The 15,685-nt window shown below is 35.0% G+C and overlaps 2 protein-coding genes across 2 annotated transcripts; one reads left to right on the forward strand and one right to left on the reverse strand.

Moving 5' to 3' along the window:
* The first annotated feature begins 559 nt into the window (after positions 1-559).
* On the forward strand, positions 560-8,165 carry LOC104119750 (zinc finger CCCH domain-containing protein 12-like). The gene is made up of 2 exons (XM_009631328.3): positions 560-2,066; positions 7,522-8,165. The coding sequence occupies exons 1-2, from the start codon at positions 1,289-1,291 to the stop codon at positions 7,803-7,805; spliced, it is 1,062 nt and encodes a 353-aa protein (XP_009629623.1). The 5' UTR covers positions 560-1,288; the 3' UTR covers positions 7,806-8,165.
* A 643-nt stretch (positions 8,166-8,808) lies between these two features.
* On the reverse strand, positions 8,809-15,068 carry LOC104119752 (RNA polymerase sigma factor sigA-like). The gene is made up of 10 exons (XM_009631330.4): positions 14,866-15,068; positions 13,395-14,216; positions 12,501-12,699; positions 12,286-12,378; positions 12,057-12,185; positions 11,889-11,942; positions 11,732-11,809; positions 11,183-11,245; positions 9,704-9,816; positions 8,809-9,230 (listed from the first exon to the last, which is right to left on the reverse strand). The coding sequence occupies exons 2-10, from the start codon at positions 14,096-14,098 to the stop codon at positions 9,122-9,124; spliced, it is 1,542 nt and encodes a 513-aa protein (XP_009629625.1). The 5' UTR covers positions 14,099-14,216; positions 14,866-15,068; the 3' UTR covers positions 8,809-9,121.
* Positions 15,069-15,685: the final 617 nt, after the last annotated feature.

Raw genomic sequence — 15,685 nt, forward strand, 5'->3', positions numbered from 1 at the left:
TATAACTATAAATAATAGCTTCAACAACCATTGTAAGGACACAAAATCTCTGGCAAAACTTATGCTACATTCTATTCTCAAACTAAATAATACAACTTTACTTTCTGTTTTATATTGCTCTTATTTATGTCGTCGGAAGTATTGCTGCTGGAGCCAAGCCTGCCATTTCCTTTGATTTTAACGCTAATTCTTATTTTTAATCCAATTTATTTATCATTTTGGATCAAATCAGTTCGCTTGTATATAAACCACGTAACAAATTCAACTGTACCGTTTTACGGGTAAACACCACTGTCTCACATCAGTAAAAGTATTGGGTAATTTTATCTCAGGCTTGTACAAATCGAAAAAAATTACTTAATATATTTATTTTCATCCGAATTTTAACATGAGATTTCATGGTTCTCATCGTTGATTACTAAACAACATTCTTGGGTTTCAAGGGATACTTCCATTCATAATTTTTATCTTATATTATGTATTTTTTTTAAATCAAAATTTCAATTGAAATAAAAAATCAGAAGATTTAATTATGTACTTCGAATCCCTTCCAATATTTCTAAAACGGATGGAGTAACTGGGTAAGCTCCTCTTGCGTCGGTCTTTGAGGAGATAAGGGGCAATGACGAGGGGACCCACCACCATCCCTCCTTTTCCTCTCGTTTTCGACCAGCAAAACACGATACCCGTAATCTGATCTCTGTAAAATGCAATTTTAGTCTCCAGATTTTGTTTCCTTATCTGAAGTCACTTCAATTAACTGCTCCTTTCCTTTACAAGAATCATTTGGATAACACTAACTCCAATTCCCTAATTTGTGTTCTTTTACTAAAACTTAGGGTTTTGAATTGACATTGTATTTTAGAACGAGGTAGTTAATCTTCTTTTTTTCTTGTTTAATTACTTGTTGTACTATACTTTTTCTTTATGCAATTTGAATTAGGCATGGTCGCTTGGCGAAAGCTTACATTGTACTACCGTAGCTATTCACCAATTGAAAAAGGTAGGATTTTTAGCTTCCAACCCCTTATTTTCATAAGTAAAGTTTCTAAATTTAGTAACTTTTTCCCCCCCTCTTTCTCTTCCTTCCTGGCCACTAAGTGGGCTGTGATGTTTTTGTTGGCTTGAGGTTCGTTTTTTCTCATTCTTTTGGGTAGTATAGTTTTAGAGGTATAGCTATTGTCAGTGTGTAAATTTTCTTTGCCATAGTTTGAGCTTTCTTGTTTTTGTATGTCATTTTGTCTGTTTTGGGAATTGAACCTCTTGGGTGGTCAGATCTGCTGTTTTGATGGATTTTATGGGTGAAGCTGGTTTTGCTGTAGGGAATATGATCCAAGATTCAGCTGCCAGTAGTGGTGGTTTTGGCAGTTGGGGTCCTAATTTTTCCGACCAGGCGGTTTGGGCTACTGAGGATGATTATAGAGCCTGGAACAGTAATGAAACTTCTTCCAATTCCCAGAACCGGTCTGGGAGTGAGCCTCCCAACAAGAAATCTAGGAATGTGCAAGGTTTAGATCCCCGCGATATTGTTACCAGTAGCTCTAAAGCAATCGGAAAGATGTTCTATAAAACTAAATTGTGTTGTAAGTTCCGTGCGGGTGTCTGCCCCTACATTACTAATTGTAACTTCGCTCATGGAATAGAGGAGCTTCGAAAACCACCTCCTAATTGGCAAGACATAGTAGCTGCACATGAAAGTGAGCGGGGAGGAGGAGCAGGAGGAGTACTGGCTGTGGAACCAAGAGAAGAACACCAGATACCAATATTGACTTCTCCTGATTTGCGCGGGGAGTCTCAAAGGTCCGCTAAAGGGAGGCATTGCAAGAAGTTCTACACTGAAGAAGGATGTCCTTATGGAGATAGTTGTACTTTCCTTCACGATGAACAATCACGAGCTAGAGAAAGTGTTGCTATAAGTGTGACTCCTACTGTTGGTGGATTTGGTAATAATGCTACTGGAACAACGCTAAAGCCTTCAAACTGGAAGACGAGAATTTGTAATAAGTGGGAGACTACTGGTTATTGCCCATTTGGCAGCAAGTGTCATTTTGCTCATGGTGTGGCAGGTATGGATCTTAGTTTTTGCTTATTTCTAGTATAGGGAGATGTGATTTTAATGTTTACAGTGAGAATGGTGAAGATTGATGATTTATGATTGATTTTGGCTTGCTGGGATATTGATCTGCTTGGTTAAATTTCATTTAGGTGAAAATGCTAGTTGATAAGTGTATTAAGGTTCCCTTTATCTTCTATGGCGGAAAGCAAGTTATCTTATCATCTTATCTTAAAAGTCTAAAAGGGAATTTGAAAATCGAACAAGCTGTAAGTACTCAGCAAAGAGACTGAATTTCCTGTGTTCAATATTGAATGACTTCGATACTTATGAAGTAGCTGAACTTATCAATAGTTTAAGGATTTCATATACCGTTTTAGTAGATGGGACCAGACTTCCACCAGTTTGGTTCAGGTAAACCAGTCTCTTAGTACTCTGTGATGCCACATGTTATAACACAACTATCCATATTAAGATTGGTATAACTGAGAAGATTGATCAAATTTCTCGAGTCTCTGACCTTTTTTATTTGGGGATAAGGCTCTAGAGTCTTTGACCTTTGCCCCTGTATAAAAGGGAGAACTAACTTTAAGTGACATGCTTATTAGCTTTTTCGTGTAGCATTCGGTTTGTGTAAATGATGAGGTGGTGTAAAATATATTGGAAGTAATTTATTTTGAAATAACTCAAAGGCAGCACCCTGAAAGAAGATTACAAGAAGAGTACTTCATATAAAAATAAAATAAAATAAAAAGGTAGAACTTTGAAGAAGAGTGCAATACTGAAGAGATTTGTAGTATGTTCACTTTGAGAAGATTTTGTCAATTTCTATGTTCATTTTCATGGAAAATGGGAATTTTATATTTGCCCTTCTGTAGTTATCTGTGAAATGATCCAAACTTGAGTATCTGGCGAGGAACTTTAACAACGAATTTTTTGTGAAAGCACAGTAGTAGTAGTAGTCCCTTGGGTTTTAATTTAGTGGTAGGAGTGCAACATGTTGATGTGTAGGTTTGGCGCACATCACGGGTTTTGAACCTTGCTGTAGACAAAGCTTGGTATTTAAGTGGAGAATTGTAAGGGGTGAGCCCATTATCCATCGAATTTCAAACTGTGCGCCACTAGTCCTCTGCAATTTCTCCGGTTATCAATAAAAAAAAGTGAAAGCACAATAGTAATGTTGCTCTAATTTGATCTATCTTTCAATCAGTTCCTACAACTTTAGAATCTCTTTTTCTCTTATGTTATGCTCACCACCACTTCCCCAGCAACTCTGTCTCCTCTTTTATTGAAGCCACAAACTAGCAAACCCTTTTAAACTTTGATGACAACAAGGGAAGCATTTACCTCTCTTGTAACCTCTCTGCTACACCTACGGGAGTCTTACAACCTATGAAGCAATAATCAGAGAATGTTGTGAAATTTGGTGGGAAAAGGAAATCAGGGAACACGCTTTTCTACAATCCAGTTGTTGGATAGATAGAAGATTAGTCATTTGATGGGTATGATTGTTGGGGGTTCCATTCTAGTAGCCTGTTTGGCCAAGCTTCTCCAAAACCAAAAGCAACTTTTTTCAAAAGTTGAAGTGTTTGGCCAAGCTTTTAGAAGAAAAAAAAGTATTTTTGAGTTGAAGCAGCAGTAGTTTTGGAGAAGTAGAAAAAAGTAGTTTCTCTCCAAAAGTGCTTTTTTGAAAAGCACTTTTGAAAGAAATATACTTAGAAGCATTTTTTAAAAGCTTGGCCAAACGCTAATTGCTGCTTAGAAGTGCTTTTCAAGTGAATTAGCCAAACACAAAATGCTTCTCACCAAAAGTACTTTTGAAAAAAAAGCACTTCTCAAAATAACCTGAATTTTCTTGCTCTCGACTAGTTTGGTTAATAACTAAACTTGTCTTTGTCTTTTATCAATATTTCTATAGATGAGGCCATCTGTTGAATGCCTTCCCACCAAACTCATTGCATTTTTATTGATGTGGATAGAATATTGGGTGAACATGTACGACTTTACATAGACTAAAGAGCCTGTTTGGTCAAGTTTCTGGGAGGCCAAAAGTACTTTTTTTCCCCAAAAAAGTACTTTTTAAAAAATTTGAGTTGTTTGGCCAATACAGAGAAGTACTTTTGGCCAGTAGCAGAAGCAGAAAATTTTAGCTTCTTCCAAGAAGCAGAATCAGAAGTAGAAAATTAATTTATTCATGACAAAACTATCCTTATCATAAATTTATATTTTTCAAATTATCCCTTACTAATTTAAGTTTTTTCTTTTTATTTTTGTTTTTAGTTTTTACCATTCTATTAAAATTAAAGATATTATATATATGAATCATATTGTAACTTTCCAAATTCTATATTGACTTTTCTTATTTTTGATTTTTTCTTTGTGTAATGTCTTGTAACTTTCCAAATTATCTTCTTCTTTTTTCACACTAAAGCAAATTATCTACATCCTTCTTTGGATTATCAATTCTCTTCCTACAAATAATCATTTATAATTTCTTCTATTATATGCTATTAGTTCCCGAATCTTTAAAACAGTTATCAAATCTAATTTGTGAAAATGACCTACAAATAGGTAATAAATTTACAATTGCATTGCATAATCTATCTATATATTATTAAAAGAAGAAGAAAATGTATCCACATTAAGTCAAGTGACAGCCTCACAATAGGCCAATTGGCAATTTATGACAAAGTTAGTAAGGTTAGGTAATAATTAGTTTCTTTTTAAATTTAAATTTTAAAAATAAATAAATTATACATTATGTGTTGTTAATAATTAGTTACTCCTTTTGAATTAGTTTAAACATACTTAACTATTTATTTTATGATTTATTTTATATATTTAAAATTATTTCTATTTTATGCTCAATACCATCTTTCAAGTTTGACACTCAGAATTATCTAGTTACAACTACCATGGCTATACATAATTTCATCCGACGACATTCTTCTACCGATAAAGAATTCAACTATTATGCTAATGAAGAAATTACTGCAGAGATTGATGAAGGAGATGAGCCTTCTGATATTCCTTTAGAAATGCGAGGCAAGTCTTCTACTACTATGGAGGCGTTGTGTGATAGAAGTAGAGATGAAATTGTTGAGAAATATTATCATGTGTGAGTGACTTTACTTATTATCTCATGATGGATTATCAATATATAGTAATTTGTGGATAGACTTCTAATTTATACTGAATGATGTATTTTAATTATTCAAATCATTATATAACAATAATAATTATACTAGATAATATCATATGCTTTGGTATAACTATATATGTAAAATTGATTTAAATCTGTAATATGTTTGTTTACTTTATATTTTATATTTTAATAAAATAAAATAAAATAATAATAAAAGTCTCTTATGATAGATATGTAAGTTCATTTTTCTATTTAAAAGAATTATAAGACCTTGGTACTATCCTTTTTGGTAATTTGACACTCAAAAGTACTTTTTAAAAAGATTGGCCAAATACAATTTGTTTACCAAATGTTGCAAAAAATACTTCTTAAATGAATTTGGCCAAACACAAACAGTTTTTTTTTCAAAAGTACTAAAAAAAGTACTTCTGAAAAAAAGTACTTTTCAAAATAAGCAGATTTTGGCAGCTTGGCCAAACGGGCTCTAAGGCTTTAATAAATACCTGTGTCAAAGGGATAATATACAACTTATCTCAGATTAGGGCATTCCTCTTATTATTTATTAATTTACGGTGCACCCATGAGTTCCCTATGTGTTTAAATGATTAGAGAAACATATCATTTTGTAGCTTTTCTAATTTTTGGTATACGTCTTGTTTACGGGGTGCTTCGCCACAACATCAATGAGATATTAGTTTATCAAAGAAAAAAAGAGAAATGATGGTTGAACATGTACTTATCCAAAAACAAGGGAAAGGAATAGTAACTCCAAATGGTATGGTATTCATTATTCTCCATTGATGCATTTTGTTGTATATAGGTTAATTCAGAATGAAATCAAGTTTTTCTTCCTTTTGTATAAGTTAGATGAAATTGATAAAAAGGAGTGATAACCTAGTGGAAAGAGTTCTCAACACCCAACCACGATTTTGGATACGAGTTTAGGGAGCAAAGTGGGAAAAAGGCATTGTGTGCTCCTCGGTTGGGGAGTGGAGCTTATTATATCCCCAAAAAAGAAAGATAAAGTGGATGAAATTGAATTTCTAAATCATGTTATTTGGTAGATCAGCTGCAAGGACATGAATGAATTTCTAAATGAAGATTTTGAAGAATAAGGTCAGTAGAAGGAGTTGGACAGAAAGGTTAATTGGAAGTTTGCAAAGAGTCATAAGACCTTGGATGTGTAAGAATCTAGCAGCTTCAGCAGGAATTGTGAAATATCTTAGAAATTAGATTATTCTGGACAGCAAGTTAAGCATTATAGATTACTGTTTTCCAGGTGAAGGAACTAAATACCAATTATTTTTTTTTCCTCAAAAAAAGGAAGAAGAAAACAGAAATGTACTGGAACTTGATGGTGTATGTTTAATGCCAATGTTTTTGTACTGACAACTGTGTAACAGGAAGAGCTTTTTGGTATCAACATCATAAATTTCGCTAAAATGCAGACATAATCATGGTTGGATTGTACTATTAAAAGAACCATACGAAGCGTCAGTGAAGCAGTTGAATGCTGATTTAAAGTCGGTACTATTAGAAATTAGAACTGACTTTGGTTTTGTAGTGGAGAGACCTGCATGAGATATTATGTTTTAGGGTTAAGGGATTCCTTTTTTTTTTGTGATGAATGCGATTTAGGGTAAAGGGATTCTGCACAATTGAAACCTATATGCTAGGGCTTTTAAACTAAGTTGCTCGTACACGGGTGCGGGTGTCTGACACGGGTGCGGATATAGAGGTCGGATCGATCGTGATGTAAATTCTAAGATTCGGGGATACAGATCCTAGTACGGATACAGGTGTGGGGATCCGGCTAAAAATAATTCAAAAAAATAAAAAAATAAAAAACTCTCTAAATTATGAGAAATTTTGTGGAATACTTACGCATAGCTTGTGAAGTGTGAATTCTTTTTTATTCTCAAGTTGTAGATAAGTAAATGATTGCTTTCCTAGATAAGATATGCTATTTTCTTCAAATTTATTCTAGTTTTTGTTCTGATTTCAGGAATTAAATTGTATCTTGTCTCGAATTTTTTCGTTTCTCATGGTCAAAGTACCCAAAATTGTTTGACCAAATCCGGTACGGATCTCATACCCACACCCATACTAGTGTCGTGTTGACACGGGTGCGGCGCCTAAACTGCCGAGTCGGAGCAACTTAGCTTTTAAATATCTAATTGTTTGGCAATCTTTCAGTTAATTATTTGGATGTCTTCTTTTACCTTAGCTAAAGCTGTTGGGTTTCATTGGACTAGACGACAAAATTATGTTGGATGTTCCGTTGATCGTGTGCAAAATACTAACTCTTGCTATTTTGTGACAGAACTGAACAGATTTGGTGGAGGACCTGTTGAAACAGAAGGCAAAGATTCTCTTTTTGTTCCTCCAGATTTAAAGCAGGCAGGAAGTTCATTTAAGACAACGGAAAGTACAGTGCCCTCAACCATTTCAGCGCTCCACACGGATGTTTATCATCTAGGGCAGGGTGTTCAGGTACAAAGGCCGAGTAGCATAGTTGAGAGGCCTGGCCAAAGGTTCTTTCAAAAATGGAAAGGCCCCGATAAGATTAGTAAAATATATGGTGACTGGATTGATGACATTGAATGAAGGAGTCATCATAGTTAACTACTAATCTGTTTACCAAGATACTGAATAGCAAATGTTTGCTTTCAGCCAATAGGCATCCAGAGGAATTTGACCAAGTTTTTCTTTTCTTCCTTTAAACCTAATTTAGGACATGCCTAATCATGTTGTTTTAGAGCTACAAGCTAGATTACTGCTTGTGAGCCAATGTGTAATCTCTGCCATGTACTATAGTCAACTTGTTTGTAAGAATAAGGACTACGATCTCTATATTTTTTTTTTGAGATTTTCACCACGCCACGGAACCTTGTAGAATGCAAAGTATAAACTGTAACTTCCTTTAGGGGCAGATAACTTAAAATGTATACAGGTTTTGCTTGTGTAGCTTGTAAAATTAGATAAACGGGACGGTTTTAAAATGTATACAAGTGTTGCTTGTGTAGCTATGGGTCGTAGAGGAGAAACAAATTTGAAGAGCTTTGAATGAAGCTGGAGGGAAATATGGTTACGAAATACATAAATTTGATATTTGTAGAATTTAAGAATGCAAATGAAATGATTTGATCGTCTTCTTTACTCTTGTTGGAAGGGTACTCTATTTTTCTTTTTTAAATTATATCTGGGACTGGTTAGGGTAAAGTAATTGAAAGTATCCTAATAACTTTCCTTTGCAAGGGGCAATGCTTAATGGAGTATTATCTACAGCAAACCCCAAATCAATATCTCCGAGGAAATTAGTCGGCTATCCCTCTGGATTTTATCAAGTGGCAACTCATGCCAACAGCTCAAAGTTTTGATCTGAATAGAAGACATCTTTGTATCAAGTGGCAACACGTGCATACTAAATGCTACTTTGTGCAAATAGGAACATACTCGGAACTGCTCTGTCCCATTTATATTCAAAATGTTGACCCAATTTCACTAATGTTTTTTCAAGATTTCAAATTCATTTAACTTTTCACGTTTTCACTTTGATGTAAAATATTCTCTACCAAATTTTTTTACTAATATAATGTACAAAGTAAAATTAACATAGAAGAAGTCAATGGACATTATCACATCAAGTGTATGAAAGAAGTCAATACAAAGAACATATATACAGTATCTGCTTTACACTATCTCCTATCTCAATAAACAGAGACACATCCTAAAGTATTTTTTTTTTTTTTTAATTAAGGATGATGCACAAAAATCTTCACTACATCTTTCTGACTCGTCTGATGGTGAAGAAGGTCCCTTAGATCTTTATCTGTTCTCGTCATCAGGAAAATAATTGGAGATGCAAGTTTCCTTTCATTTTATGTACACTTCATTTGTAGTTTGGTCTTAAGCAAGCGTACTCAATGTTTAACCAACATTGCGTCTAATCGTCTTTTCCTGGCAGCATGTTTTAATTTCTCAAGTGCAACTAATCCAACCTGCCTGACCCTTTCTCTGGACAAACCTATCCTGTAAAGAACGAAAAATAGCATTTAGAACAACTGTTCAACATATAGATATATCAGTCGACAAAATGTCTACATAATAAGAAACTTCACTGCTATAAAATTTTCAGATCACGTTTAAATTGATGCTTCTTACAAATTTAGACATGTACATTTTTTCTTTATCCTTAGCTAACTACTGACTAAATTCATTCTCAGAATTAACATGGTTGATTATGCCAATCTGATGATATTCTTTTTTTATCTTCCAAGAGATAAAAGAAGAATGAAGCAACACACTTCTAAAATACAGATACCCCATGAAAACGAGCTACTAAGAATATGTGCGATAAGCATTCTAAAGAATCATGTTAACTAGAACTCTGTTCAAAAATAGGTTCTCGATCAACATAACCTGCTGTATGAGGCCATAGTCTTGATGTGAAAAGTAATATCCACTGGAAAGTAGTAAACAACCAATGTTATTATGACTCTTACCTTCTACTAATATCCTCCCAGGTAAGACACTCGTTGTCTAGACCATAATACAGTCGGACAATCTCTCTCTCGCGTTCTCTAAGAGTTGAAGAGATGAGGTTGTTTACTTCATCCTGTAAAACATATAAAATCAGTAATGATTTCTTCACCAGCTGTCTATGAATTCAGAAGAAGCCAGAAGTTATACACAAATGAACCTCAGAAGTGTTCTCTTGCATTTTTACATGAGTATATAGAAGCACATGATGAATATATTCCAAAAGGTACAATTTTGTCCTCTGAACAATTTTGACCATAGTCGAAACATATTCATTGCCATTAATTCATAGTTACACTCATGCTTTGCATAACTCATAGAGAACTCTGACACATTAAGCCGTTTACTCTCTGAGACATTTCAAGTTCACATCTTGATAAATAATAAGAGAGGAAAAAAATGCAGCATAGAAAGAGGTAAGACCAGCGGACGCCCATTCAATGGAAAGCATAGGTAGGTAGGTAGGTCAAAGCACGATAGAGACTCACATGAATCATCTTACCCTTTGACCCAAATTTGACCTATAAGTTGGTGTGTTATCCTTACTACCATTGTGTAGTAATGTACATGCCTTGCGAAATTAATAGAGCATTAAAATATATCAAGCCTTCTTTCCCTGAGATGAGAAGAGAAAAACCAGGAAAAAACATGGAAGGAAGTTGTCTAGCAAGACCTACATTGTCTTGGAATCATGCAAACTTAGCACAAAACGATGCACAATGGAAGAAAAAGATCCTTATAAACTATACGTTTAGTTGTGATTCAGGTTTAGTTTACTAGGATTCCATTAGTCATGTTAGAGATTTGTATGAGAACAGAAAATGTAGAGAACTTCTGGCGCTACATTGGATTACTATGGATTAAATGTAGAGAAATCTTCAAATATTGGATTACTATGGATCTAAATGAAGTGATAGGGTTAACGACAATTCATAAACATGACCCTAACTAATTTGGGATTGAACCACAGTTATAGTTGTTCTAGAAGAGAAAAAACACAGCAACACAGAAAGAAGGGACTTCAAGAGAACAAGATTTCATTGTAGCGCCACTATCAAATATAATGATCTAAAGGTACAAGGAATATGTGCCAAGATCATACTTCCTGCACGAAATTATGATTCGGAAATTAACCATCATTATGACTTGATGTATTGATATTGAACCTTATTTTGACTCAAGGAGGAAAGACTCATCTCAGGGAGATAATGCTACAATACTAGAGCTAATTGCCACTACGAATCTTTCAGGCATGCATCTACCAGGGCGCAACCAATACTAATTCATCCGTAATTTGAGGGAGGGGATAACAGGAAACAAATACCTCAGAAGTTTGATTTTGTTAAAATTCATAGATTTATGATCACAAGTATCTTACTAAATACCATTCATATATTCAATATTTAATAATAAATTCTGAGGATTGTTATGATAAAATGTACCTTGAGCATCCATTCATCAACTCCATGCCACGGGATGTTCTCCAGGCGATTATCAGCAATGTACTGCAGAAGAAAGAAAGCTATGAAACATTAGTCAGTGATGAAGAAATGGCTAAAAAAAGGCCTAAAACCTTAAGGTATTGGTTTTTTCTCCCCATAAATTCATCCACCCAGGCTTTCACCTCCCGTGATTTTGGGGGGAGGGGGGGAGGGGGGGGGTTTGGGTTCAAATATTTCCAGTAGATTGATAGTACTTAAGTCTTCCCCTACTCTGGGTGATGCCACAAAATATACTTATAGTGTTGTCAACATTGTATATCTCTCTGCTAAGTAGTAACTAATAATTTTACGGTAATAGTTTATCTTAAATCTATGGAAGTTGAATCTTAAATTTGTAATAGCCAATGTCCTTAGTTATCAAATCAAAATATCTGTAAGAAAGTTAATATGTACAATTTGGGGATGCCAGCAGTCTTGGATTATTTAGTAAATCCAGAAGCTGTCAAACTCAAATCTAGACATTTCGCAAAGATTTGGGTTTGAACTTACGCTGTGAAGTGTTTCTCCAGGAAGTCCATTTAAAGAGGGAAATGCTTCCCTATCAAGTGAAAACACCTTGCTGCTTGCCTAGAAGAAGAAACATTTTAGAAGCAATTTTATACAACATGAACTGGAAATGTTAAAAGCTACTATAGGATAATCATACCTCAGTTGCATTCCTGACTTTCTTCTGGGACATGTTAAGGCACTCAGCTATTTTCTGATAGTTCCGGAGTAGCACAAGCAAATTAGAAGAAAGTGTAATATTTTACAATTAACTTTGTAAGCAACATTCAGAATATGATGCTGATCAATTCATTTTGACAGAACTTACCTCGATTGATGGAGTTATTCCATTCTCTTTAAGCTTGATTTTTGCATTACGGATCAAACTCAGTCTTTCATGTAGATGTATGGGCAATCTTAAGGTTCGTGAGTTCTCAACTAATGCTCTGGAGACGCCCTGAGAATTGGGGGAAAAGGAAATGAATGGTCATCATGATATTACAAACTTGCGCTGTTCTAGAAAAAACTAAAAAACAAAAACTACATGGTGACCTCACCTGACGAATCCACCAATAAACATAAGTTGAGATTTTGAATCCTCTTGAGTGATCAAATTTCTCTATTCCACGAAGTAGTCCAATAAGGCCCCCCTACATGCAAATGAAGGAATTTTCCTTAAGAAGTGGCAATTTTCATTTTACAGTCTATTGACCAATGCACAAGTGCAAGAAGTTCTGCACCTGTAACTTTTGTTCATACAGTAAACACTTACCTGAATGAGGTCAGCCATTTCAGTACCGTTGGTATCATATCTTTGTGCAATTGACATGACAAGACGAACATTGCTCATCGCAAGCTTTTCTCTAGCCAAGGAACACTCTATTAATGTAGATCGTAAATCAGCACGAGATATTTTCAAGGAAATCGCAAGTTGATCGTCAGAAGGTTCACATCCCAATCTTTCCTTCAGCCTAAAATTTTCCATGTATTAAACAAGCTGGGTAAGTCATCTCTAGAACATGTCGATGGAAGTCATTGGATAAAAAAAACAGAAGAAACTTTCAAAGTGTAGCTGAAAATCCCAGTCCAACACATCACCTCCAATTTTATTAACATTTTCCCTTTGGGAAGTAAGGAGTTCTCTAGAATATCTAAACACAGAGGTGTACATAATGAAGCAAAGTACCATTTCTTCTCCAGCATTCCGCCTCCAATTTTTTTATTTACCTCTTACTCCATTTTTTATTAGATAAGGAAGCTAGTAAACACTGGCAACATAACACCGGCTTAAATGTGGTTCAATCCCAACATTCACAAGGGCATAACAACTTTTTATATTGAGTTTCAAGCTTTACAATAACATTCGTAGCAATTTGACCTCCAAAATTGTGAAAGAGATGTATTTAGGAAAATGTATAAAGCATAGTTGGAGAATCTTGGGAACAAAATGTTTGGTGGGTATTTGAGAAGAGGGATTAACCTGTGTGTTTCTAGTGGGTAAAACATAAGAGGGTAATTCATACAGTTCTCTTTCATAGTTCATTTCACTCTTTCTACAAATTTTCTTAAGTTCTTTATAGTCATTTTCACTACTAAAGTCTCATACAATGTTTGAGAAAGTAGGGGTGGTAGAGTTGGATCATGGATGGAGTTGAGAGCGCGGTACCTGGATTTCTGCTCTTCTAAATAAAGACCAAATTTGATTTTTTTGGATAGTTGCACCACTTCCGTGTGTGTCAGCAATTCTTGGCCTACTACACCATTTATGTAACCTTTTGAACGGTTTTGTAGTAGCTCTGGACCGATAACAGATCTCAGTCGCTTGCTTGAACTATCTGATGTGGCTGAATTTTTTGGAAGTAGATCTCTTTTGCGCGTATCCATTCTCCTCCGCCTAGCAGACGTCCCTGAACAAGTGATCTGCATCTTCTTCTTACAGTTGTTTTCATTTGTCATTGCCTTCTCAGCTGAAAGATTCCATTGCTTTTCAAGCATAGATTTCTGCAGCAGCAGAAGAACCTCCACCGAATCTTCTTCGCTGCAGCTGCCATTCTGCACCGAATCTTCTTCGCTGCAGCTGCCATTCTGCAACTGTTTGAACATTTGAACCCATGGCTCCGTATCGGAATCACGATTAGATGCAATATCTACATGCTCTTTAAGAGCCTTAACGGACTGCTTTTTCCGATTGGAAACATAACTAGGGCTATAATTAGATGAGTTCTTAGCATTGATCACATTCTTAGGAGAAGGAAAGTGATGGCAAGGCAAAGCATGATCACTGACACAAAACTTTTCAGTAAGATCAGAATAATAGAAGGAAGAGCTTAGGATTCTGTTTCCAGCACTGAGTCCAATAATGGCCATCATGAGGGCTATGACTTTCTAAAAGCCAAGACTACTACACGGCGCTTAACAAGATAGCTGAATTCCAACCATATCAGCTGATGACCAGGCTGTTTCTTGAATTTATCTCCCACTTGTCAAGCTATAACAAAAGAGTGAATTAGTTTCTAAAATAAGGATAGTAAGCAGAGAATTCGGACAATCAATTAGTTATGCGCGAGTTTTGCTGACTAATCAACTTGTTTAATTTTCTTTAGGATGAGAAATGAAAACAGGAAAAACCAGTTAGGTGCAGGAAGTAGGAGATTCACCATGCTTCCCTACACCTATAAAAAGGGCGACAGAAGGAAATCTCTGCTCATTTTTATTCCTAAACCAGTTAGGTGCAGGAAGCAGGAAAAATCAAGTTGTGCTAAGAATTCTTAATCATCTAGTTCACTAAGTGGAATTCATAAAAGAAATTTCACAATACACAAACAGGTAAGACATGAACAAATTGCTAAAACGCATTGTCATGATTCATGAATAGAATTAACGTAAAAATATATAAGTTTGAATAAAGTTGAACACCAATAATTTATGAACGTGTGCAACAACTAGAAAATAATTAATTACGCATACTTCTTATTATAAACATGGTAACATATTTGTACTGAAACACAAAAGAGAATGCAACAACGAGGAAACGTGCAAGGCGATCATTACGAGAGGAACTAAGAATAATCAAATCAAATATTATATCAAACATGAGTAGTATGAAGATCTCAAGTGATCTGTTCAGCTTATTGTACCTGAATTTAGCAGTTGCACCCAACAGTGTGAGTGAGTGTGTGTGAGAGTGAAAATATTGTTTTGAGAATGTTGCTAACCGAAATGATACTGTATTTCTTTGTTTTTGGTTTGTAATTTGTTGAATTATTAGAATGATCGAAAAATGAGAAAGTACTGGTGGAAAATAACGGGAGGAGAGGCGGTGATTCTGGATATCGGGTACAGGAGAGAAGTTAACAGCCATTGGCTGGAGAGATATTTGGTGCTGGCTTCGTGTGGCGTTGGCCCTCTTCTCTGGTTTCCCAGCGTTACACGTACTCTTTTCTTTTCATTTTTGTCCTCTATCTTTATCTTTGGAAATCGACACTTTTTCTTCTTTTTTTTCTCCTTTTTTTTTTCATCTTGAATATGTACAAAATGTATACTGAAAATGTGTAGGATGACGCGCAGAAATTGACGACTATAAATTGATCACTGGTAAGCTTCATTACTCACGTTTCCGTATTTATCGCAAGTATCAAAACGAATAACGACTATTAATTTGATGATTGGAAAGCACTATAAAGATGTCTTTGATTGAAATTTTAGCCATTTACCACCAACGGAAATTAACTCTTCACAATGTAAGTCATATTGTACACAATCAGTAGAAGTAGTACCTACCTGGGACAAGTCTGGAATACCTGACTGATTTTGTGCAAAAACTATGGAAGAACGAAGAAAAGCAGGAAATTTGGAATAAGTCCATCGACTAGTTTCAGATAAAAGGAGGAGATTATATTTGCAAAACTTTTTTAAGAAAAGCACACAATTTTAAAAGTGACCTAAGAGAAGACTATT

Source organism: Nicotiana tomentosiformis, chromosome 6 (genome assembly GCF_000390325.3).
Source record: "Nicotiana tomentosiformis chromosome 6, ASM39032v3, whole genome shotgun sequence".
Classification (NCBI taxonomy): domain Eukaryota; kingdom Viridiplantae; phylum Streptophyta; class Magnoliopsida; order Solanales; family Solanaceae; genus Nicotiana; species Nicotiana tomentosiformis.

Coding starts and splice junctions, on each gene's coding strand:
- LOC104119750 (XM_009631328.3), top strand. CDS start 1,289: ATGGATTTTATGGGTGAAGCTGGTTTTGCTGTAGGGAATATGATCCAA. Junction 2,067..7,521: donor TTTTGCTCATGGTGTGGCAG/GTATGGATCTTA, acceptor ATTTTGTGACAG/AACTGAACAGATTTGGTGGA.
- LOC104119752 (XM_009631330.4), bottom strand. CDS start 14,098: ATGATGGCCATTATTGGACTCAGTGCTGGAAACAGAATCCTAAGCTCT. Junction 12,186..12,285: donor TTTATTGGTGGATTCGTCAG/GTGAGGTCACCA, acceptor CCCAATTCTCAG/GGCGTCTCCAGAGCATTAGT. Junction 11,810..11,888: donor AAGTCAGGAATGCAACTGAG/GTATGATTATCC, acceptor TTCTTCTTCTAG/GCAAGCAGCAAGGTGTTTTC.